Source organism: Lithobates pipiens, unplaced genomic scaffold (genome assembly GCF_037356315.1).
Source record: "Lithobates pipiens isolate NorthernLeopardFrog02 unplaced genomic scaffold, aLitPip1_a1.2 Scaffold_22, whole genome shotgun sequence".
Classification (NCBI taxonomy): Eukaryota; Metazoa; Chordata; class Amphibia; order Anura; family Ranidae; genus Lithobates; species Lithobates pipiens.
Window position 1 is genome coordinate 172782941 of NW_027507784.1, and position 23462 is coordinate 172806402.

At 48.1% G+C, this 23462-nt stretch overlaps 1 protein-coding gene across 1 annotated transcript in view; it reads right to left on the bottom strand.

The window, feature by feature from the left end:
• The window catches only part of TRPM2 (transient receptor potential cation channel subfamily M member 2), a 406419-nt gene that overhangs the window by 131703 nt on the left and 251254 nt on the right, over nt 1-23462 (bottom strand). Inside the window, exons 13-14 of the mRNA XM_077448652.1 lie at nt 6325-6462; nt 585-714 (exon numbers count right to left, since the gene is read on the bottom strand). Of these exons, the coding sequence (XP_077304778.1) occupies nt 585-714; nt 6325-6462 (268 nt within the window). The remainder of the gene's footprint in view (nt 1-584; nt 715-6324; nt 6463-23462) is intronic.

The following is a 23462-nucleotide window of genomic DNA, read 5'->3' on the forward strand; positions in this document are numbered from 1 at the left end:
AATTTGCCCTCACTTTTTAGCCCCCATTTTTTAGCTTGAGAGTGAGTTACTAAAGGAGCTGAGAATCTACACACAATAACATTATGTGAATATTCACTTCAATTATCCATTTATGTGAAACACCAACTCCCAATTGTTTATTTTATCTGAGCATGATTGGATAAAATGAATATTCACACAATTTATTGTGTGAAGATTCTCAACTCCTTTAGTAAATCAGCCTAAACTTTTCTGACTTCTAGGTGTTTCTATAGGGAAAACAGTGGAGGGAAAAAACTACAAGAGGGCACAGAGGGCCACAAATGGGACAATTGATGCAATGAATAAAAATAATCATCGCACTAAAAAAAAAAAAAAAGCTTACAAAAACAAACAAAAAAATCCAGGTTTCCAGTAGACAACAAGCAAAAATTCAAAATTTTCCATGTACTGATTGTCTTTTGTAATAGGCAATTTGATGCTACAACATATTTTCATGAAGCACAGCTCATGCATAAAATCTAACATAAGTAAAATAATAGCATTCCTAATAAACTCCCTAGTGATTAACTTAACATTGTGGTCACTTTAAACTATTCAATTACCGATCGCTTTCTGCTCAAAGTCTTCAGCCAATGCCAACATGTCTTCAGATGTGTCTGTGTCTTCTTCTTCTTTGGAGAGCTCCTTTAGAATCTTACTACAGGCGAGGGCGGCAGCCATGCAGTCGCGGCACTAGACATAACAAACACAAAGAAATTATAGATGTGTGGTTATTCTAAGTTTACAAATTACTTATTTGCATTCAGCTTACATTCTCTGATCATACAATTCCACAAATACTGGAAGGAAGCTGCAGGGAAGCAAGGGAAATTAGTATATGTGGTAATATATGCCTGTCACATTAAAGTGAATGTCAGGCCGCGTACACACGGGCGGACTGTCTGCCGAAACTAAGTTCGTCAAACAGTCCGCTCAAACTTTTGAATGAACAAACTTACCCACACACGGCACTTTTTGAGCGGACTAGTTTCGTCGTACTAAGTCCGCGCAACTTTTGAAATGAACGGACTCGCCCACACACGAGGACAGTCCGCTCATTTCGAGCGTGTGTCAAGGTAGGCGGGGCCCGCGATGGAGACGTCGCGGGCTCCGCCGCCTGGAATGGACTTAAAGGGGAACCCCAACGCCGAAAAAAATCGGCGTAGGGGTTCCCCCAAAGTCCACAACAGACCCTTGTCCGAGCACGCTACCCGGCCGGCCAGGAAAGGGGGGCGAGCGAGCGCGCCCCCCCTCCTGAGCCGTACCAGGCCGCGTGCCCTCAACATGGGGGGTGCCTTGGGGAAGGGGGTGCCGCGCGGCCCCCCCACCCCAAAGCACCTTGTCCCCATGTTGATGAGGACAAGGGCCTCTTCCCGACAACCCTGGCCGTTGGTTGTCGGGGTCTGCGGGCGGGGGGCTTATCGGAATCCGGGAGCCCCCTTTAATAAGGGGGCCCCCGGATACCGGCCCCCCCACCCTATGTGAATGAGTATGGGTTACAATGTACCCCTACCCATTCACCTGTAAGATAAAATTACCCCAAAAAAAACACAACACACGAGATAAAATATTTTATTGCACAGCTCCGGGGGTCTTCCGTCTTCGGGGGTCTTCTCGCCGGACTCCTCCGCTATCTTCTTGTAGCTCTTTTGCTAGCGGAGGAGTCCGGCTTTCTTCCTCCCCGCCGCCGGCCTCTTCTCCCGACTTCGGGGGTCTTGTCCCCCTCTTCGGTTCTTCTGCCGGGCCACCGGGCCTTCTTATAGCTCTTTTGCAGGCGGTGGCCCGGTCTTCTGTCGCCGCTGTCGCCGTCGCCGTCGCCTTCCGTTCTTCTTCTTCTTCTTCTTCTTCTTCTCCAGGAGATGTTGACACGTCGCTCTCTCCGGCCGGAATGCCAGAGCCGCGCTGCGCGGCCACTTATATAGTGACAATGGGGCGGTGTCACATGGTATATGTCACATGGGTTGGTCACATGGTGACCCCGCCCCCTTACGATGTCATAGTCCCCATGTGACATCAACCCATGTGACCAACCCATGTGACATATACCATGTGACACCGCCCCATTGTCACTATATAAGTGGCCGCACAGCGCGGCTCTGGCATTCCGGCCGGAGAGAGCGACGTGTCAACATCTCCTGGAGAAGAAGAAGAAGAAGAAGAAGAAGAAGAACGGAAGGCGACGGCGACGGCGACAGCGGCGACAGAAGACCGGGCCACCGCCTGCAAAAGAGCTATAAGAAGGCGCGGTGGCCCGGCAGAAGAACCGAAGAGGGGGACAAGACCCCCGAAGTCGGGAGAAGAGGCCGGCGGCGGGGAGGAAGAAAGCCGGACTCCTCCGCTAGCAAAAGAGCTACAAGAAGATAGCGGAGGAGTCCGGCGAGAAGACCCCCGAAGACGGAAGACCCCCGGAGCTGTGCAATAAAATATTTTATCTCGTGTGTTGTGTTTTTTTTGGGGTACTTTTATCTTACAGGTGAATGGGTAGGGGTACATTGTACCCCATACTCATTCACATAGGGTGGGGGGGCCGGTATCCGGGGGCCCCCTTATTAAAGGGGGCTCCCGGATTCTGATAAGCCCCCCGCCCGCAGACCCCGACAACCAACGGCCAGGGTTGTCGGGAAGAGGCCCTTGTCCTCATCAACATGGGGACAAGGTGCTTTGGGGTGGGGGGGCCGCGCGGCCCCCCCTTCCCCAAGGCACCCCCCATGTTGAGGGCACGCGGCCTGGTACGGCTCAGGAGGGGGGGCGCGCTCGCTCGCCCCCCTTTCCTGGCCGGCCGGGTAGCGTGCTCGGACAAGGGTCTGTTGTGGACTTTGGGGGGATCCCCACGCCGATTTTTTTTCGGCGTTGGAGTTCCCCTTTAAGTCCATACCAGGCGGCGGAGCCCGCGACGTCTCATTCGCGGGCCCCGCCTACCTGGAGACGCGCTCGAAATGAGCAGACTTTTCTCCGGGCGGGAACAGTCCGCTCATTTCGAAAGTACAGCGGACTGGCCCACACACGGGCGGACTGTCCGCTGAAACCAAGTTTCAGCAAACAGTTTTACGGAAATTCCGTAAGACTTTGTTCGTCAAACAGTCCGCTGAAACTGTCCGCTGAAGCCCACACACGAGCGGACTGTCCGCTGAAACACTGTTCAGCGGACAAAGTTGGGCGAACAGTCCGCCCGTGTGTACGCGGCCTCAGGCCAAAAAAGATTTCTCAAGTATTAGATAGCATGGGGAAGGATTCAAACTCCTGTAAAGGTTTTTACTTGTCACTAGTAAGAACCTAAGAAATAAAATCATTTATTTTTATTTTTGCAGGATATAAGGTTTGTGGAAGCACCTGAAAATACAAAGAGGAAGTTTAGCAACAGAGTACCCTTTTTACTCAACATTTCCTCACTCAGCAGCTCAAAAAGACTGCACCTGAGGAGACAGAGGTGGCTAGGCATGTGACAGCCAGGGGTACAGTTCTCCACTGTTATGCCTGGCATGCAGAAGACAGATGAGCAGGCGGCCAGTAGCACACAGTTTTCAGGGAAGACCCAGCCACTGCAGAGAACACTGCTCCATAGATACCGGAGTACTGTTCTTCAAGTGGGGTGGCCCTGCATCCCTAGTGGCTGGCTAGCCTATGTTACCATACCTGAGATTCCTACAGCCACTCACCTTTGTGACAAACCCAGAGATCCCTCCAGCTGTTCATCTGTGTTACTAGGCCTTGCCTGTATATTACTGTAAGAAATGCTGCCTGTAAGGATACGTGCAAGTAACTGTTTTTTACTGTAATCCTTTCTCAGACATCCAAAGTATCCAGCAAGGTGCAGGAGTCTCCCGCCTTTAGGCTGTGTCAGTACACTTCATGCTGCTCACTGCTCCTCCCCTTACCGTGCTCCTCTATACTGCCAGTGCTCACTGCTCCCCCTGTATACGGCTCCCCTGTAACCACTACACTGCTCTCCCCCCACTGTATACTGCCCACTGCCATCCCCATATACCGCTCACTGCCCCCCCTCTCTATACTACCCACTACTATCCCCATATACTGCTCACTGCTCCTTCCCTGTATACTGCTCTTTGCTCTGCCCCCTGTATACTGCCCACTGCTCCCCCTGTATACTGCTCTCTGCTCCGCCCCACTGTATACTGCTTACTGCCTTTTCCCCCATATACTGTTCACTGCTCTCTCCCTGTATACCGCTCACTGCTCTCTCCCTGTATACTGCTCACTGCTCTCACCCCATATACTGCTCACTTCTCTCACCCCGTATACTGCTCACTGCTCTCTCCCCGTATACTGCTCACTGCTCTCCTCTCATATACTGATCATTGCTCTCCCCCTGTATACTGCTCACTGCTCTCCCCCTGTATACTGCTCTCCCCTGTATACTGCTCCGCCCCACTGTATACTGATCTTGCTCATATACTGCTCTCCCCTGTGGGGGTGGGGCACCTCCCTGAAATGAGTTTGCCACCTCCCTGAAATTAGTTTTTGCAGGTTGAGATGTCTGTTTTCTGAAGTAGTCATTTTTCCCTAGCCTCTGTTACTATAGAGCAGGGGCCACATCCAGCCTGCTGCAATGTTTTTTCAGACCACAGCTTGAGTCCTCAGACATATTACAGGGTCGGTTTCTGCTCAAACAATGTCCGGAAGCAGGACCTGCAATGCATGCTCACCCCGGGCTGTATGCAGTGCAGGTCCCGCAACCTGACAAAGCCCGCCAACCTAGTGCCTTTGTTAGGACCGCCAGCTAGAACCTTTGCTATGGCCCCACTGTTAGTATCAGTGTCCATTACCACTGTAATTTTGCATACCTCTTGCATGTGTAACAGTCAGGCGGCAGTAGTGAGATGCAGCAGAACTGTACTGAAACCAGACACAGATGTAAGTGCGACACAAATGTGACTGCTGGAGCTGTTGGGGGGGGGGGGGGGGGGGTTCTCTGATGGGAACATAAATATGCAGGGAGGCTTTGATGGAAACACAAATGTGTGTGAGGAGCTCTGATGAGGATGCAGATGTGTGGGTGGGCTCTAAGGGGGGCACAAATATGTGGAGGTCTCTGATGGGGGCAAAAATATACATGAGGTCTCTGACGTGAACACACATATTCAGAGGGTCTCTGATGGAGAAATAAATATTCAGGGGGACTCTGACAGGGGCACAAATGTGTGGCAGCTCTATGGGGGACACAAATGTGTGGGGGAGCTCTAAAGGGGATACAAATATGCGGGGGTACCTGATGGGACACAAATGGTCATTCTATTCTATTCTGGTGCTGCATATTCATTTATAAATAACTGATTTTTTTCAGCCTGTGAATATGTGTAAAATGTACAATGTGGTCCTCAAAGTAGGAGACACCGGCTATAGCGCCTTTTAGAGAATGTGCTGTACTGCCACCTAGTGCTCCGATTGAGCCAAAGAGAACTCGCTTTGAAAAACTCCAGATTTCAGTACTCTAGTATCTATTAACATTGTTCTTTACTGTATTTATACTTTTTCCCCATTATTTCCCTGTTTGAATTGTACATCTTTTTCTGCACATACTTATTAATCTTCAAGTTACAGATACCCTAAGTCATTTTATTTGGATGATTTGCTTATACTGTAACAGCCACACTACAGTATGCAAAAACTGATAACAGCAAGTTTGAATTTAATAACTCAGCAGCAGTATCAGCTTCTGTCAATATTTTACTACTGATCAAATGCATCAGTTGTAGAGGCAATTCTTGTAAAAAAAATACATATTACTATCATTACTTTAATATAGCTACTGTATAAAGAGGCAATCAACCGTGTCATTATTACAGAATTTAAAAAATATATTAAAATATTTACATTTTCTTTAAATGTAGAGATTGGTCCTGCCTCCTGAGTCTCTATCCGAGTAAGGCTGCCATTACATTACAGAAACATTTAAAAGAGGGAAGTAGAAGGGGGGCAACACTTTTACAGGTAAATTGAGTATCGTACATAAATTCAGTGACCTATATATCTGGACCTACTGATCATTGTTTTTACCAAAAGTGACCTCTATTTGAAATTAATTTATCACATATCTAATTTAATGGCCCTAGTTGGAGACTTTAAGTGTATGAGAGAAGATTTAAGTTTAGATATGCTTTAGGAGTCCCTACAGCAAGTTTGGCTCCTTCAGCTAGATTTTTGGCAATATTTGGGACTTAATTTAAAAGAATCATAGAGCTTTCAGTGATAAGTATGAAACATATCTAATGGTGGCTGTTCCTTATAAGCAGTGTTATTGAACCCTTATTGTAATTTTCCAGAAAATAAATGATCTGTTAGTACCTGTGCCCAAAGGATTTCTGCAAGTTCTTTTCGATTTTGAACAACAGCCCAAAGAAGCAAATCTCTGGTTGGATCCATAGAACAAGATGGTTTTATTTGAGATCTTTTGTGAAAGGAACGAAGTGTGACTTTCTGTACCTAGAGAAAAGGCAAAAGAAGGGATTTACATTTCCATCATTTGATTTTTTTTTCATTTGTATATAAACTGTATAAACTTATAATGTGTCAAAGTTGGGAAAAGTGACATCAAATGAATGGAAGTACTCCAGCCAGGTGAAAAAAATATAAGCAAGCTTTAGCCTGCCTGTGGGTTAAGGACATCAGTACCATATTAACAAAAATACTGTAAAACTCTCTTTATTGATGTATTGATTTTTAAAGATATAATATTCAATTCATAAAATATATAAAGTTTATAATAAGAGATCATAAACCATACATTGTTAAATAAAGTCAATGTAAATTAAATGAAACAAATTTGTATAAATTACCATTGGCTGCAAAGATTTTGGTTTAAAGTTTTTTTTTTGTATACCTTTATTCGTTACTTACATAAGTTAGCCATTTGACAAACTACATTTTCACCAGCTGAGATTACAGGAGTCCTACAAACTCTTTGTCTCAAGTAAACATACATTTTAATCATAGCATTTTTTTTTCTAGGTAAATAAAGTGTATTGGCTTTATAGAACTTTTTATGGTATAATGGTATACAGGTATAAGGCATCTATGTTGGGTTACAAAGTTCTACAGCGAAACTGTATTTTTTTGTATGGTTTGCACTAACATCAAAATATCATCAATGATCATGGGGTGGGAAAAGAGTATGCTGAGTCAGAAAGAGGTAGGGGAAGTCCCCTGTTGACTGCATTGGGATTGATCCCAGAGAGTCCAGGTTTGAGAGAATAACTCAAAGGTGTCCCTAATTCTACCCAAAAGATATTCCATCCTATAAATGCCTGCAACAGTCTCAATAAGTGGTATTTCAGAAGTGATTTTGGTAGATCTTAAAAAGATACTTATAAGTCTCTTAGTCACTGTTAGAATATGATTGCCCACTTTCTTCAAATGTTTTCAAATACTTGGAAATGGTAAGCCTAGGAGATAATGTATGAGATTTAATGGTCACTTTCTCCTATCATAGCATTTTTTGGCATCTTTTCATTTCTCTTATGTATTTGGTAATTTGTCATCTTTATCACAAGAAGAAGATCGTTCAGAATAATGCCTCCTCACCTTCTTAATGCCAATTGTAATGGCAATGTATTTTTGTACATTATTAGGCCACAAGTCATAAAATGTATAGCATAATCTCTTTCTACAGTTTAGTGTCCAGTTAGAGGCCAGTCTATATGTCTAAAAGAAAACGAATATGTATTTTTTGGTAATTATACTTTAGGTATTATTGTTGAATTTACATGAAAGTATTTCTTAAGAGACTCGTTTGCTGGTCGATATAAATTATTATATTTCACATATAGATTTTAAATGTGTTCCCTTAGTTCCCTTCAACATTGTTTTGTATTTCTAGAAATGTGATTAGCAGTGCCAATGTAGCCCTCCCCAAATGGCCCTCCCCAAACAGGATACTGCACTAAACCCATAAGAAAATAAATGTTGATCAATGTGAACAAATTAACATAAAATACATCAAATAAATAAATAAATGGGAATAAATAAATATAAAATGTCACAAAATTCATACACCAAACAAATATCCAACTTCTATAGATCTGGGGTAATATCCACATAATCCAAGGAAAGAACATAAATCTGTAACCCTCTGAGGTTGAGCCCAGTTCACCACTGTTACAGCCTTGGCTGGATCAATGGTCACTCCTTAAGCAAAGATGATGTGACCCACATGGGTGACTGATGACCTGTAGAACTTGCACTTTTCTGCTGACAATTTCAGTCCCTCTTCTTTTGGGCAATGCAATACTCGAATGAGTCATCCTTCATGCTCTTCTAGCATAGCCCCAAACACAATAATGGCATCTAGGTACACAAGACTATTAGTACTAGATCACCCCAAACTCCTTCCATTAACCTTTGAAATGTTTCAGGTGCACCTCCTAAGCCTTGTGGCATGCAAGTAAATTGATAGAAGCCCAAATGACATATACAGGCTGTCTTCTCCTGATCTTCAGGGGCATTTGAATGTAGTAATTAGTGATGGCGAACGCGAAACGCGAACGGACACAAACGTTCGCGAAAACGACCGTTCGCCGCGGGCTCCATTGACTTCAATGGGAGGCGAATTTCGCAAACCTTTAGGTCGAATTTGCGGCCACGGGGTAATTATTAGGGGGTAGCACGTAGTCCCACCACCTGGACAATAGCATAATACATGTATGAGGTGAATTTGGGATCGATAACTACAAGCATTTTTTTTTTATTTGGGAAATTGTTCTGACAATTCAGGACTATGGAGCTAATGAAGGCAATGGAGGAGAGGGAAGGTCAGGGACCAGGGTAGGCAAACAAGAGGGTGCAGGAGATACAGAGCACTGACAGCAGCACCGTAATACAGAGCACTGACATCAGCACCGTGACATACAGCGCTGACAGCAGCTCCGTGACATACAGCGCTGACAGCAGCTCCGTGACATACAGCGCTGACAGCAGCTCCGTGACATACAGCGCTGACAGCAGCTCCGTGACATACAGCGCTGACAGCAGCTCCGTGACATACAGCGCTGACAGCAGCACCGTGACATACAGCGCTGACAGCAGCTCCGTGACATACAGCGCTGACAGCAGCTCCGTGACATACAGCGCTGACAGCAGCTCCGTGACATACAGCACTGACAGCAGCTCCGTGACATACAGCGCTGACAGCAGCTCCGTGACATACAGCGCTGACAGCAGCTCCGTGACATACAGCGCTGACAGCAGCTCCGTGACATACAGCGCTGACAGCAGCACCGTAAGCAGCCCCAGGAGGAAGTCAGCACAGCACAGGGATGGTGTGATCCCCTCATAATAAGAACCCCCAGGAGGAAGTCAGCACAGCACAGGGATGGTGGGAGCCCCTCATAATAAGAACCCCCAGGAGGAAGTCAGCACAGCACAGGGATGGTGGGAGCCCCTCATAATAAGAACACCCAGGAGGAAGTCAGCACAGCACAGGGATGGTGGGAACCCCTCATAATAAGCAGCCCCAGTAGAAATATGACACCGCTCAACCTCTTCAAAGAGGAGGGTAGGGGCATATAGTACGGTGTGCTTTTTTGGGTCAGGGAAGTGAGCCAAATGAATTAAGAAGGTCTGTGTGCTTGATTCCAAAAATTGTTTATAGACATATACATGGTCTACTGATCACATGTGTTGAATTCCTCCGAGATCCATGCCTCATTCATTTTTAGAAATGTGAGGTAGTTAACACTGTCGTGAGCTAGGCGAGTACGCTTATCGGTCACAATCCCCCCTGCTGCGCTGAACGTCCTTTCGGACAGGACACTGGATGAGGGGCAAGCCAACAGTTCGATTGCAAATTGGGCAAGCTCTGGCCAGAGGTCAAGCCTGCCCACCCAGTAGTCTAGGGGTTCATCACTCCTCAGAGCGTCCACATCGGCCGTTAACCCAATGTAGTCGGACACCTGACGGTCTAGGCGTTCCCTGATGCTGGATCCGGATGACACCTGTCGATGGGTCGGCTGAAAGAATGACCTCATATCCGAAGTCACCAACACATCTTCAAACCGGCCTCTTCTTGCAGGCGCTGTTGGATTGGTACCCGCAAATCCTTCTCTGGGAGTGGGAATTGCTCCTCTGCCAGCGCACGCAAAAGCAGAATGCAGCATTTCTCGAAGCAAGGCCTGGAAGTGCTGCATTCTGACAGCCCTCTGCGACGGCGGTAACATTTCCGCCATTTTGTGTTTGTACCGGGGATCTAAGTACGTTGCCACCCAGTACTGGTCCTTGACCCTCATGCTTTTTATACGGGGGTCCCTATTAAAACACTGGAGCATGAAGGCCCCCATTTGCACTCAAGCGGAAGGTATGTGGTGGTGGTGGTGTTGTTGGTGGTAGTGTCTTTGGGGGTGCACATAGCAGAGAGTGAAGAAGAGGGTGCAGATCGAGAGGATGAGGAGGGTGCAGAAGAATAAGGCTGAGTGAGCCACTCAACCAAGTCTGGTGCGTCCTTTAAAGTAATTGAACGCACCTTCTGCAACTTCCCACTTTGGCTCAAGGCTGTTGCTCCTGCCCTACCCCTACCACCCCTGCGGAAGGGCCTGCCTCTTCCTCTGCCTGTCATTTTTTAAATCACCCTGTGACAAAACTCTTAGTCCCTATACCGCTGAAGGACTGCTGCAGTATAGGGCAGCGGTCAGCAGTAGTGCACGTCAACCCTATGTATTGTGGACCGATAGCGGTCCTTACAGAACAGCAGACTGTACTGCACTCAGGCCTATGTACCGTAGCACCCTATACCAAGTTACCAGTCCTTATAAAAACTTTTGTGGACCAAGCAGGTTGTGTGTTAGTGATTAGCAGACTGTACGTCAGTCCCTATACCAATGAAGGACTGCTGCAGTATAGGGCAGCGGTCAGCAGTAGTGCACGGCAACCCTATGTATTGTGGACCGATAGCGGTCCTTACAGAACAGCAGACTGTACTGCACTCAGGCCTATGTACCGTAGCACCCTATACCAAGTTACCAGTCCTTATAAGAACTTTTGTGGACCAAGCAGGTTGTGTGTTAGTGATTAGCAGACTGTACGTCAGTCCCTATACCAATGAAGGACTGCTGCAGTATAGGGCAGCGGTCAGCAGTAGTGCACGGCAACCCTATGTATTGTGGACCGATAGCGGTCCTTACAGAACAGCAGACTGTAACGCACTCAGGCCTATGTACCGTAGCACCCTATACCAAGTTACCAGTCCTTATAAGAACTTTTGTGGACCAAGCAGGTTGTGTGTTAGTGATTAGCAGACTGTACGTCAGTCCCTATACCAATGAAGGACTGCTGCAGTATAGGGCAGCGGTCAGCAGTAGTGCACGGCAACCCTATGTATTGTGGACCGATAGCGGTCCTTACAGAACAGCAGACTGTACTGCACTCAGGCCTATGTACCGTAGCACCCTATACCAAGTTACCAGTCCTTATAAGAACTTTTGTGGACCAAGCAGGTTGTGTGTTAGTGTTTAGCAGACTGTGCGTCAGTCCCTATACCGCTGAAGGACTGCTGCAGTATAGGGCAGCGGTCAGCAGTAGTGCACGGCAACCCTATGTATTGTGGACCGATAGCGGTCCTTACAGAACAGCAGACTGTAACGCACTCAGGCCTATGTACCGTAGCACCCTATACCAAGTTACCAGTCCTTATAAGAACTTTTGTGGACCAAGCAGGTTGTGTGTTAGTGATTAGCAGACTGTACGTCAGTCCCTATACCAATGAAGGACTGCTGCAGTATAGGGCAGCGGTCAGCAGTAGTGCACGGCAACCCTATGTATTGTGGACCGATAGCGGTCCTTACAGAACAGCAGACTGTAACGCACTCAGGCCTATGTACCGTAGCACCCTATACCAAGTTACCAGTCCTTATAAGAACTTTTGTGGACCAAGCAGGTTGTGTGTTAGTGATTAGCAGACTGTACGTCAGTCCCTATACCAATGAAGGACTGCTGCAGTATAGGGCAGCGGTCAGCAGTAGTGCACGGCAACCCTATGTATTGTGGACCGATAGCGGTCCTTACAGAACAGCAGACTGTAACGCACTCAGGCCTATGTACCGTAGCACCCTATACCAAGTTACCAGTCCTTATAAGAACTTTTGTGGACCAAGCAGGTTGTGTGTTAGTGATTAGCAGACTGTACGTCAGTCCCTATACCAATGAAGGACTGCTGCAGTATAGGGCAGCGGTCAGCAGTAGTGCACGGCAACCCTATGTATTGTGGACCGATAGCGGTCCTTACAGAACAGCAGACTGTAACGCACTCAGGCCTATGTACCGTAGCACCCTATACCAAGTTACCAGTCCTTATAAGAACTTTTGTGGACCAAGCAGGTTGTGTGTTAGTGATTAGCAGACTGTACGTCAGTCCCTATACCAATGAAGGACTGCTGCAGTATAGGGCAGCGGTCAGCAGTAGTGCACGGCAACCCTATGTATTGTGGACCGATAGCGGTCCTTACAGAACAGCAGACTGTAACGCACTCAGGCCTATGTACCGTAGCACCCTATACCAAGTTACCAGTCCTTATAAGAACTTTTGTGGACCAAGCAGGTTGTGTGTTAGTGATTAGCAGACTGTACGTCAGTCCCTATACCAATGAAGGACTGCTGCAGTATAGGGCAGCGGTCAGCAGTAGTGCACGGCAACCCTATGTATTGTGGACCGATAGCGGTCCTTACAGAACAGCAGACTGTAACGCACTCAGGCCTATGTACCGTAGCACCCTATACCAAGTTACCAGTCCTTATAAGAACTTTTGTGGACCAAGCAGGTTGTGTGTTAGTGATTAGCAGACTGTACGTCAGTCCCTATACCAATGAAGGACTGCTGCAGTATAGGGCAGCGGTCAGCAGTAGTGCACGGCAACCCTATGTATTGTGGACCGATAGCGGTCCTTACAGAACAGCAGACTGTAACGCACTCAGGCCTATGTACCGTAGCACCCTATACCAAGTTACCAGTCCTTATAAGAACTTTTGTGGACCAAGCAGGTTGTGTGTTAGTGATTAGCAGACTGTACGTCAGTCCCTATACCAATGAAGGACTGCTGCAGTATAGGGCAGCGGTCAGCAGTAGTGCACGGCAACCCTATGTATTGTGGACCGATAGCGGTCCTTACAGAACAGCAGACTGTAACGCACTCAGGCCTATGTACCGTAGCACCCTATACCAAGTTACCAGTCCTTATAAGAACTTTTGTGGACCAAGCAGGTTGTGTGTTAGTGATTAGCAGACTGTACGTCAGTCCCTATACCAATGAAGGACTGCTGCAGTATAGGGCAGCGGTCAGCAGTAGTGCACGGCAACCCTATGTATTGTGGACCGATAGCGGTCCTTACAGAACAGCAGACTGTACTGCACTCAGGCCTATGTACCGTAGCACCCTATACCAAGTTACCAGTCCTTATAAAAACTTTTGTGGACCAAGCAGGTTGTGTGTTAGTGTTTAGCAGACTGTGCGTCAGTCCCTATACCGCTGAAGGACTGCTGCAGTATAGGGCAGCGGTCAGCAGTAGTGCACGGCAACCCTATGTATTGTGGACCGATAGCGGTCCTTACAGAACAGCAGACTGTAACGCACTCAGGCCTATGTACCGTAGCACCCTATACCAAGTTACCAGTCCTTATAAGAACTTTTGTGGACCAAGCAGGTTGTGTGTTAGTGATTAGCAGACTGTACGTCAGTCCCTATACCAATGAAGGACTGCTGCAGTATAGGGCAGCGGTCAGCAGTAGTGCACGGCAACCCTATGTATTGTGGACCGATAGCGGTCCTTACAGAACAGCAGACTGTACTGCACTCAGGCCTATGTACCGTAGCACCCTATACCAAGTTACCAGTCCTTATAAGAACTTTTGTGGACCAAGCAGGTTGTGTATTAGTGTTTAGCAGACTGTGCGTCAGTCCCTATACCGCTGAAGGACTGCTGCAGTATAGGGCAGCGGTCAGCAGTAGTGCACGGCAACCCTATGTATTGTGGACCGATAGCAGTCCTTACAGAACAGCAGACTGTACTGCACTCAGGCCTATGTACCGTAGCACCCTATACCAAGTTACCAGTCCTTATAAGAACTTTTGTGGACCAAGCAGGTTGTGTGTTAGTGTTTAGCAGACTGTGCGTCAGTCCCTATACCGCTGAAGGACTGCTGCAGTATAGGGCAGCGGTCAGCAGTAGTGCACGTCAACCCTATGTATTGTGGACCGATAGCGGTCCTTACAGAACAGCAGACTGTAACGCACTCAGGCCTATGTACCGTAGCACCCTATACCAAGTTACCAGTCCTTATAAGAACTTTTGTGGACCAAGCAGGTTGTGTATTAGTGTTTAGCAGACTGTGCGTCAGTCCCTATACCGCTGAAGGACTGCTGCAGTATAGGGCAGCGGTCAGCAGTAGTGCACGGCAACCCTATCTATTGTGGACCGATAGCGGTCCTTACAGAACAGCAGACTGTACCGCACCCAAGCCTATGTACCGTAGCACCCTAGACAGACCAAGTTACCAGTCCTGATAAAGAGCTTTGTGGAACAAGTGAGTTGTGAATGATTAGCAGACTGCAGCAGAAGGGCAGCAGTCAAGTATAATATTCTTTCTATATTTGGAAGAAAGAATATTATACGTGTACAAGCCTATTACCGTACCACTGATACCAGTCCTGAAAAGAACCTTTGTGGAACTAATAGTAACAGCAAGTCTTTAAAATTATCCTCACTGCCTGACACACTGCTTCCTGCCTGTCCCTATACAAATTGGCAAAAAAGAGTAGGCTGGAACGATTAGCTGGAACAGCTCTTTTGTGGACCTGATAGTAACAGCTAATGATGATGATGATGATGATGATGAAGAAAGACTAATCTGGCTGAGCTGTCCCTAAAATAGCAGCATACAGCGCTCTGTCCCTTTATCTAAACTGACAAAAGAAACTCAGGCTGCTGACCTAACACCTATACCAGTCCTGAAAAGAACTTTTGTGTACCAAATAGCTAGCGTTTTCTCTGTCCCTACTCCACACAGGATCCTTTCCCTACAGTGACAGAAGAAAGAATGTAAAATGGCCACCGGATCGGGTGTATTTATAGGTTAGGGGGAATGTCCAAGTGTCCATGAGCTGTCATGTCTCAATTGGTTGTCCTGTAACACATGATAAACGTGTCACGAAAGGTTAAAGTTCTTGTATACATTAAACACGTAAGTCCGCCGGGGCGAACGACGGAAAAAGGCGTTCGAACCCGCGGACGGCGAAAGTCGGAAATTCGCCGCGAAACGACCGCCGGGCGAACCGTTCGGCCATCACTAGTAGTAATACCTAGACTGTAGGTCTAGCACGGTGAACCAACAATTTCCATTCAAAGTCTCCAGAGCTTCTTCAATTCTGGGCAGTGTATACTGATCACGCATTGTCCTCCGATTCACAGTTCTGTAATCTGCAAACATATATAAAACTGACTTTTTTTTCTCACTGCCACGATAGGGGAGGCACAGGGACTCTATCTCAGAAAACAAGTAACATCAATTAGTTCAAAAGTATGTGGAGCACTCTTAGCTCAGCCTACATCCATATCCATATCATCTGTAGAAAGCACTTCTGCAAAATCTGACAATTGCTGTGTCAGTTTCTTGTTCCAGAATTCCGGTAAATTCAGGTAACTCAAATCGAATTTGAGAGTAGAAGCTGTATTTCTGACTTGGACTTTGCACTCATCAACATAGGGGTTAACACCCAGCACAGGGTAGCAGCTAGCTACAACTTGGTAAGGACTAGTGATGGCCGAACGGTTCGCCCGGCGGTCGTTTCGCGGCGAATTTCCGACATTCGCGGTCCGCACGTTCGAACGCCTTTTTCCGTCGTTCGCCGCGGCGGACTTACGTGTTTAATGTATACAAGAACTTTAACCTTTGGTGACACGTTTATCATGTGATACAGGACAGCCAATTGAGACATGACAGCACATGGACACTTGTACATTCCCCCTAACCTATAAATACACCCGATCCGGTGGCCATTTTACATTCTTTCTTCTGTTACGATAGGGACAGGTTCCTGTGTGGAGTAGGGAGAGATAAACCACTAGCTATTTGGTACACAAAAGTTCTTTTCAGGACTGGTATAGGTGTTAGGTGTTGATAGGTTTGCTGTGCTGCTGATTCTTGCAGCAGCCTGAGTGTCTTTTGTTAGTTTAGAGAAAGGGAAAGGACGGTGTATGCTACAGGGACAGCCAGATTAGTCTTTCATCATCATCATCATCATCATCATCATTAGCTGTTACTATCAAGGTCCACAAAAGAGCTGTTCCAGTAACCACTAATCGTTCTCTTTTTTTGCCAATTTGTATAGGGACAGGAAGGAAGCAGTGTTGTCAGGCAGTGAGGGTAATTTTAAAGACTTGCTGTTATTATTAGTTCCACAAAGGTTCTTTTCAGGACTGGTATCAGTGGTACAGTAATAGGCTTGTACATGTATAATATTCTTTCTTCCAAATATAGAAAGGATATTATACTTGACTGCTGCCCTTCTGCTGCAGTCTGCTAAACATTCACAACTCACTTGTTCCACAAAAGTTCTTATAAGGACTGGTAACTTGGTATAGGGTGCTACGGTACATAGGCTTGAGTGCGGTACAGTCTGCTGTTCTGTAAGGACCGCTATCGGTCCACAATAGATAGGGTTGACGTGCACCACTGCTGACCGCTGCCCTATACTGCAGCAGTCCTTCAGCGGTATAGGGACTGACGTACAGTCTGCTAATCACTAACACACAACCTGCTTGTTCCACAAAAGTTCTTATAAGGACTGGTAACTTGGTATAGGGTGCTACGGTACATAGGCTTGAGTGCGGTACAGTCTGCTGTTCTGTAAGGACCGCTATCGGTCCACAATAGATAGGGTTGACGTGCACCACTGCTGACCGCTGCCCTATACTGCAGCAGTCCTTCAGCGGTATAGGGACTGACGTACAGTCTGCTAAACACTAATACACAACCTGCTTGGTCCACAAAAGTTCTTATAAGGACTGGTAACTTGGTATAGGGTGCTACGGTACATAGGCTTGAGTGCGGTACAGTCTGCTGTTCTGTAAGGACCGCTATCGGTCCACAATAGATAGGGTTGACGTGCACCACTGCTGACCGCTCACCTATACTGCAGCAGTCCTTCAGCGGTATAGGGACTGACGTACAGTCTGCTAATCACTAACACACAACCTGCTTGTTCCACAAAAGTTCTTATAAGGACTGGTAACTTGGTATAGGGTGCTACGGTACATAGGCTTGAGTGCGGTACAGTCTGCTGTTCTGTAAGGACCGCTATCGGTCCACAATAGATAGGGTTGACGTGCACCACTGCTGACCGCTGCCCTATACTGCAGCAGTCCTTCAGCGGTATAGGGACTGACGTACAGTCTGCTAAACACTAATACACAACCTGCTTGGTCCACAAAAGTTCTTATAAGGACTGGTAACTTGGTATAGGGTGCTACGGTACATAGGCTTGAGTGCGGTACAGTCTGCTGTTCTGTAAGGACCGCTATCGGTCCACAATAGATAGGGTTGACGTGCACCACTGCTGACCGCTGCCCTATACTGCAGCAGTCCTTCAGCGGTATAGGGACTGACGTACAGTCTGCTAAACACTAATACACAACCTGCTTGGTCCACAAAAGTTCTTATAAGGACTGGTAACTTGGTATAGGGTGCTACGGTACATAGGCTTGAGTGCGGTACAGTCTGCTGTTCTGTAAGGACCGCTATCGGTCCACAATAGATAGGGTTGACGTGCACCACTGCTGACCGCTCACCTATACTGCAGCAGTCCTTCAGCGGTATAGGGACTGACGTACAGTCTGCTAATCACTAACACACAACCTGCTTGTTCCACAAAAGTTCTTATAAGGACTGGTAACTTGGTATAGGGTGCTACGGTACATAGGCTTGAGTGCGGTACAGTCTGCTGTTCTGTAAGGACCGCTATCGGTCCACAATAGATAGGGTTGACGTGCACCACTGCTGACCGCTGCCCTATACTGCAGCAGTCCTTCAGCGGTATAGGGACTGACGTACAGTCTGCTAATCACTAACACACAACCTGCTTGTTCCACAAAAGTTCTTATAAGGACTGGTAACTTGGTATAGGGTGCTACGGTACATAGGCTTGAGTGCGGTACAGTCTGCTGTTCTGTAAGGACCGCTATCGGTCCACAATAGATAGGGTTGACGTGCACCACTGCTGACCGCTGCCCTATACTGCAGCAGTCCTTCAGCGGTATAGGGACTGACGTACAGTCTGCTAAACACTAATACACAACCTGCTTGGTCCACAAAAGTTCTTATAAGGACTGGTAACTTGGTATAGGGTGCTACGGTACATAGGCTTGAGTGCGGTACAGTCTGCTGTTCTGTAAGGACCGCTATAGGTCCACAATAGATAGGGTTGACGTGCACCACTGCTGACCGCTCACCTATACTGCAGCAGTCCTTCAGCGGTATAGGGACTAAGAGTTTTGTCACAGGGTCATTTAAAAAATGACATGCAGAGGAAGAGGCAGGCCCTTCCGCAGGGGTGGTAGGGGTAGGGCAGGAGCAACAGGCTTGAGCCAAAGTGGGAAGTTGCAGAAGGTGCGTTCAATTACTTTAAAGGATGCACCAGACTTGGTTGAGTGGCTCGCTCAGCCTTACTCTTCTGCACCCTCCTCATCCTCTCGATCTGCACCCTCTTCTTCACTCTCTGCTATGTGCACCCCCAAAGACACTACCACCAACAACACGACCACCACCACCACCACCACATACCTTCCGCTTGAGTCACTGGAATTATTTTCCGATCCATATCAAGAGGACATTTCTGATGCGCAGCCACTCTTGGTATTGGATCAGGAAGAGGAGGTAGCAACAAGCGCTACTCAGCAGTCTGACGCCAGTACCCAGATCAGCCCAAGGAGGAGGTTGGTCCCCGGTGTTGCTGCCTACTCCGAGATCTCTACTTATAGCGGTGGGGAAGGTGACGTTGATGATGACGTGTCTAGTGATGTCACGTGGGTGCCCACAAGAGAGGAAGAGGAGGGGAGTTCAGAGGGAGATATGGACCAGCAGATAGGGAGGAGAAGCAGCAATGACTTACATTGCACAGCAGGGACAAAGCAGACTGCAAATGTATCAGGAGCGAGTCATCGACCATGTACGGTCACATCTGGCGCTCCCAGGACACCGGCACATGGCTCCGCAGTGTGGGCTTTTTTTAACGTGTCCGCTGCTGACAATAGCGTTGCCATCTGCAATCTTTGCAGTCAACGCATTAGTCGCGGTAAGCCCAATACTCACCTAGGGACGACCGCCTTAAGAAGGCACATGAGCAGCCATCACCGAGCCCAGTGGGAGCAACGGAACACACAAAGCCACACTGCAGGCTCTCACCGTCCAGCCTCGTCTTCTACTTCTCCTTCTCCTCTCTCCTCACAATTGTCCTCCACTCCACCTTCCATCACGCCAAGCTCACATTTTTCTGCAAAAAGGCAGGCTTCCGTGGGCCTAATGTTTGAGCGTAAAAAAATGATGATGCCGGATAACCCTCTTGCCCAACGGTTGGCGGCTGGCTTGTCAGAACTCATAGCCCGCCAACTACTGCCATATAAACTGGTGGACTCGGAGGCCTTTCGCAAATTTGTGGCCATTGGAACACCACAATGGAAGGTCCCAGGAAGGAAGTATTTCTCAGAGAAGGGCATCCCAGAGCTATATGGCCATGTTCAGCGGCAAGTGAATGTATCTCTGGCACACAGTGTCGGTGCCAAGATACATCTGACCACAGACACGTGGTCTAGCAAACACGGGCAGGGAAGGTATATCAGTTTTACTGCCCACTGGGTGAACCTTCTGACGGCCGTCAAGCATGTAACCCGTGGCACCCGTGTAGATTTGGTTTTACCGCCACGGATTGCATGCAGGCCTGACTCTTCTTCTCCTCCTCCTACTCCATCCTCCTCCCTCTCCTCCTCAGCTGCCTCCTCCTTTTCCGCTGCTAGCGTCTCTTCCACTGCACCGCCCAAGCTCCCCAGAACCTATTCCACATGCCAGGTGAGACGTTGCCATGCCGTGCTGCGTCTGTTGTGCCTGGAAGCAAAGAGCCACACTGGCCCGGCACTCCTTTCAGCTTTGCGTTCACAGGCAGATGAGTGGCTAACACCGCTCAATTTGACAGTTGGTAAAGTGGTGTGTGACAACGGTGCCAATCTGCTTAGCGCATTGAAACAGGGCAAAATCACGCACGTGCCGTGCATGGCACACGTCTTAAACTTGGTCGTGCAGCGATTCCTTGTCAAATACCCTGGGGTCCAGGACATCTTGCGGCAGGCAAGGAAAATCTCGGCCCATTTCAGAAGATCTTACACGGCCATGGCTCGCCTTGCTGACATTCAGCGGCGACACCATCTGCCGGTCAGACGTCTTATTTGCGATTGCCCGACGCGATGGAACTCAACCTTCTATATGCTTGATAGGCTGCTCCAGCAGAAACGTGCAGTTAACGTCTACCTGTATGAACTCTGCGAAAGAAACGGTTCTGGGGAGCTGGGTTTTTTTTCACCGCGCCAGTGGCTGCTCATGCGCGACACATGCAGACTTCTGCAGCCATTTGAGGAGATCACCAAACTGGTCAGTCGCAGCCATGGCGCCATCAGTGACATGGTACCTTATGCCTTCTTTCTGGAGCGTGCATTGCGTCGTGTCATTGATCAGGCTGTGGAGGAGCAGGAGCGGGAAGATGAGGAAGTCGCAATGCTGGATGAATTCCCAGGGGGGGCTACTCTATCTGAGACAAGTCAACAACAGGAGTCTGATGAGGAGTCAGAGGAGGATGGTGCCGGGGCGGATGAGCAGGAGCAAGAAGAGCATGCTTTAAACCTTTCTGGGATCCCTGTTGTGCGAGGATGGGGAGAGGAGAATGAAGAGGACGACATTATCCTGGATGATGAGCAGGAGCCAGGCCACCACACCGCTTCCACTTTAGTGCAAATGGGGGCCTTCATGCTCCAGTGTTTTAATAGGGACCCCCGTATAAAAAGCATGAGGGTCAAGGACCAGTACTGGGTGGCAACGTACTTAGACCCCCGGTACAAACACAAAATGGCGGAAATGTTACCGCCGTCGCAGAGGGCTGTCAGAATGCAGCACTTCCAGGCCTTGCTTCGAGAAATGCTGCATTCTGCTTTTGCGTGCGCTGGCAGAGGAGCAATTCCCACTCCCAGAGAAGGATTTGCGGGTACCAATCCAACAGCGCCTGCAAGAAGAGGCCGGTTTGAAGATGTGTTGGTGACTTCGGATATGAGGTCATTCTTTCAGCCGACCCATCGACAGGTGTCATCCGGATCCAGCATCAGGGAACGCCTAGACCGTCAGGTGTCCGACTACATTGGGTTAACGGCCGATGTGGACGCTCTGAGGAGTGATGAACCCCTAGACTACTGGGTGGGCAGGCTTGACCTCTGGCCAGAGCTTGCCCAATTTGCAATCGAACTGTTGGCTTGCCCCTCATCCAGTGTCCTGTCCGAAAGGACGTTCAGCGCAGCAGGGGGGATTGTGACCGATAAGCGTACTCGCCTAGCTCACCACAGTGTTAACTACCTCACATTTCTAAAAATGAATGAGGCATGGATCTCGGAGGAATTCAACACATGTGACCAGTAGACCATGTATATGTCTATAAACTATTTTTTTAATCAAGCACACAGACCTTCTTAATTCATTTGGCTCACTTCCTTGACCCAAAAAAGCACACCGTACTATATGCCCCTACCCTCCTCTTTGAAGAGGTTGAGCGGTGTCATATTTCTACTGGGGCTGCTTATGATATCCCTGTGCTGTGCTGACTTCCTCCTGGGGGTTCTTATTATGAAGGGATCACACTATCCCTGTGCTGTGCTGACTTCCTCCTGGGGGTTCTTATTATGAGGGGATCACACCATCCCTGTGCTGTGCTGACTTCCTCCTGGGGCTGCTTACGGTGCTGCTGTCAGTGCTGTATGTCACGGTGCTGCTGTCAGCGCTGTATGTCACGGTGCTGCTGTCAGCGCTGTATGTCACGGTGCTGCTGTCAGCGCTGTATGTCACGGTGCTGCTGTCAGCGCTGTATGTCACGGTGCTGCTGTCAGCGCTGTATGTCACGGTGCTGCTGTCAGCGCTGTATGTCACGGTGCTGCTGTCAGCGCTGTATGTCACGGTGCTGCTGTCAGCGCTGTATGTCACGGTGCTGCTGTCAGCGCTGTATGTCACGGTGCTGCTGTCAGCGCTGTATGTCACGGTGCTGCTGTCAGCGCTGTATGTCACGGTGCTGCTGTCAGTGCTCTGTATTACGGTGCTGCTGTCAGATGCCTCTATCACGGTGCATGTGTCATTCCGGTATGTCACGCTGCTGGTGATCATCTCCTGCACCCTCTTCTTTGCCTACCATGGTCCCTGACCTTCCCTCTCCTCCATTGCCTTCATTAGCTCCATAGTCCTGAATTGTTAGAACAATTTCCCAAATAAAATAAAAATGCTTGTAGTTATCGATCCCAAATTCACCTCATACATGTATTATGTCATTGTCCAGATGATGGGACTACGTTTTACCCCCTAATAATTACCACGTGGCCGCAAATTCGACATGAAGGTTTGCAAAGTTCGCCTCCCATTGAAGTCAATGGGGCCCGCGGCGAACGTTCGGTTTCGCGAACGTTTGGGTCCGTTCGCATTTCGCGTTCGCGAAACGTCCCGTCGGAAGTTCGTCCATCACTAGTAAGGACCAGTTATGACAGGATGGTGAGCAATATTTTTCACAGTCACAACTGTAGATAACTCCACTCTTTTCTATCAGAGATCACCATCCGCCCTTCTTTGTTCTTCATCTCTTCAGGAGTTTCCATGAAGATATAACTGCCCTCCCCGAGCAGCTCAGTGGCTATAGTGTAGGCTTTTCTCAGCACTTTCTTTCAGCGTGATCCCGATGTGCTCGTGTCACCCGGACACGGCGCATCTCAGATCGGCAGGAGGGCTCTGTGATTGGCCCTCCTGATCACATGACGGCCGTGTCCAATCACGGTCGTCATGTGATGTAAACAAACAGCCGGTTGCTAGGCAATCGGCTCCTCCTCTCCTCACACAGAAGCCATCGCTGAGGAGAGGAGAGCAGATCGCTGCAGCCGGCTGATGATCAGTGAGTATGAGCTGTTTTTACAGCTTTTTACTCACTGATCATCAGTCTAGTGTAAACACACAACACACCACACAGTATAAACACAGTCCCCACATATGTCCCCAAAACACACATGTCCCCACATGTCCCCAAAACACACATGTCCCCAATAATAAAAACATGTCCCCCACATATGTCCCACTAAAATCACATGTCCCAATGATTATCTGCACACATATGTACATGATCATTTGCGTACATATGTCCGTGATCACACAAACCAATTATTAT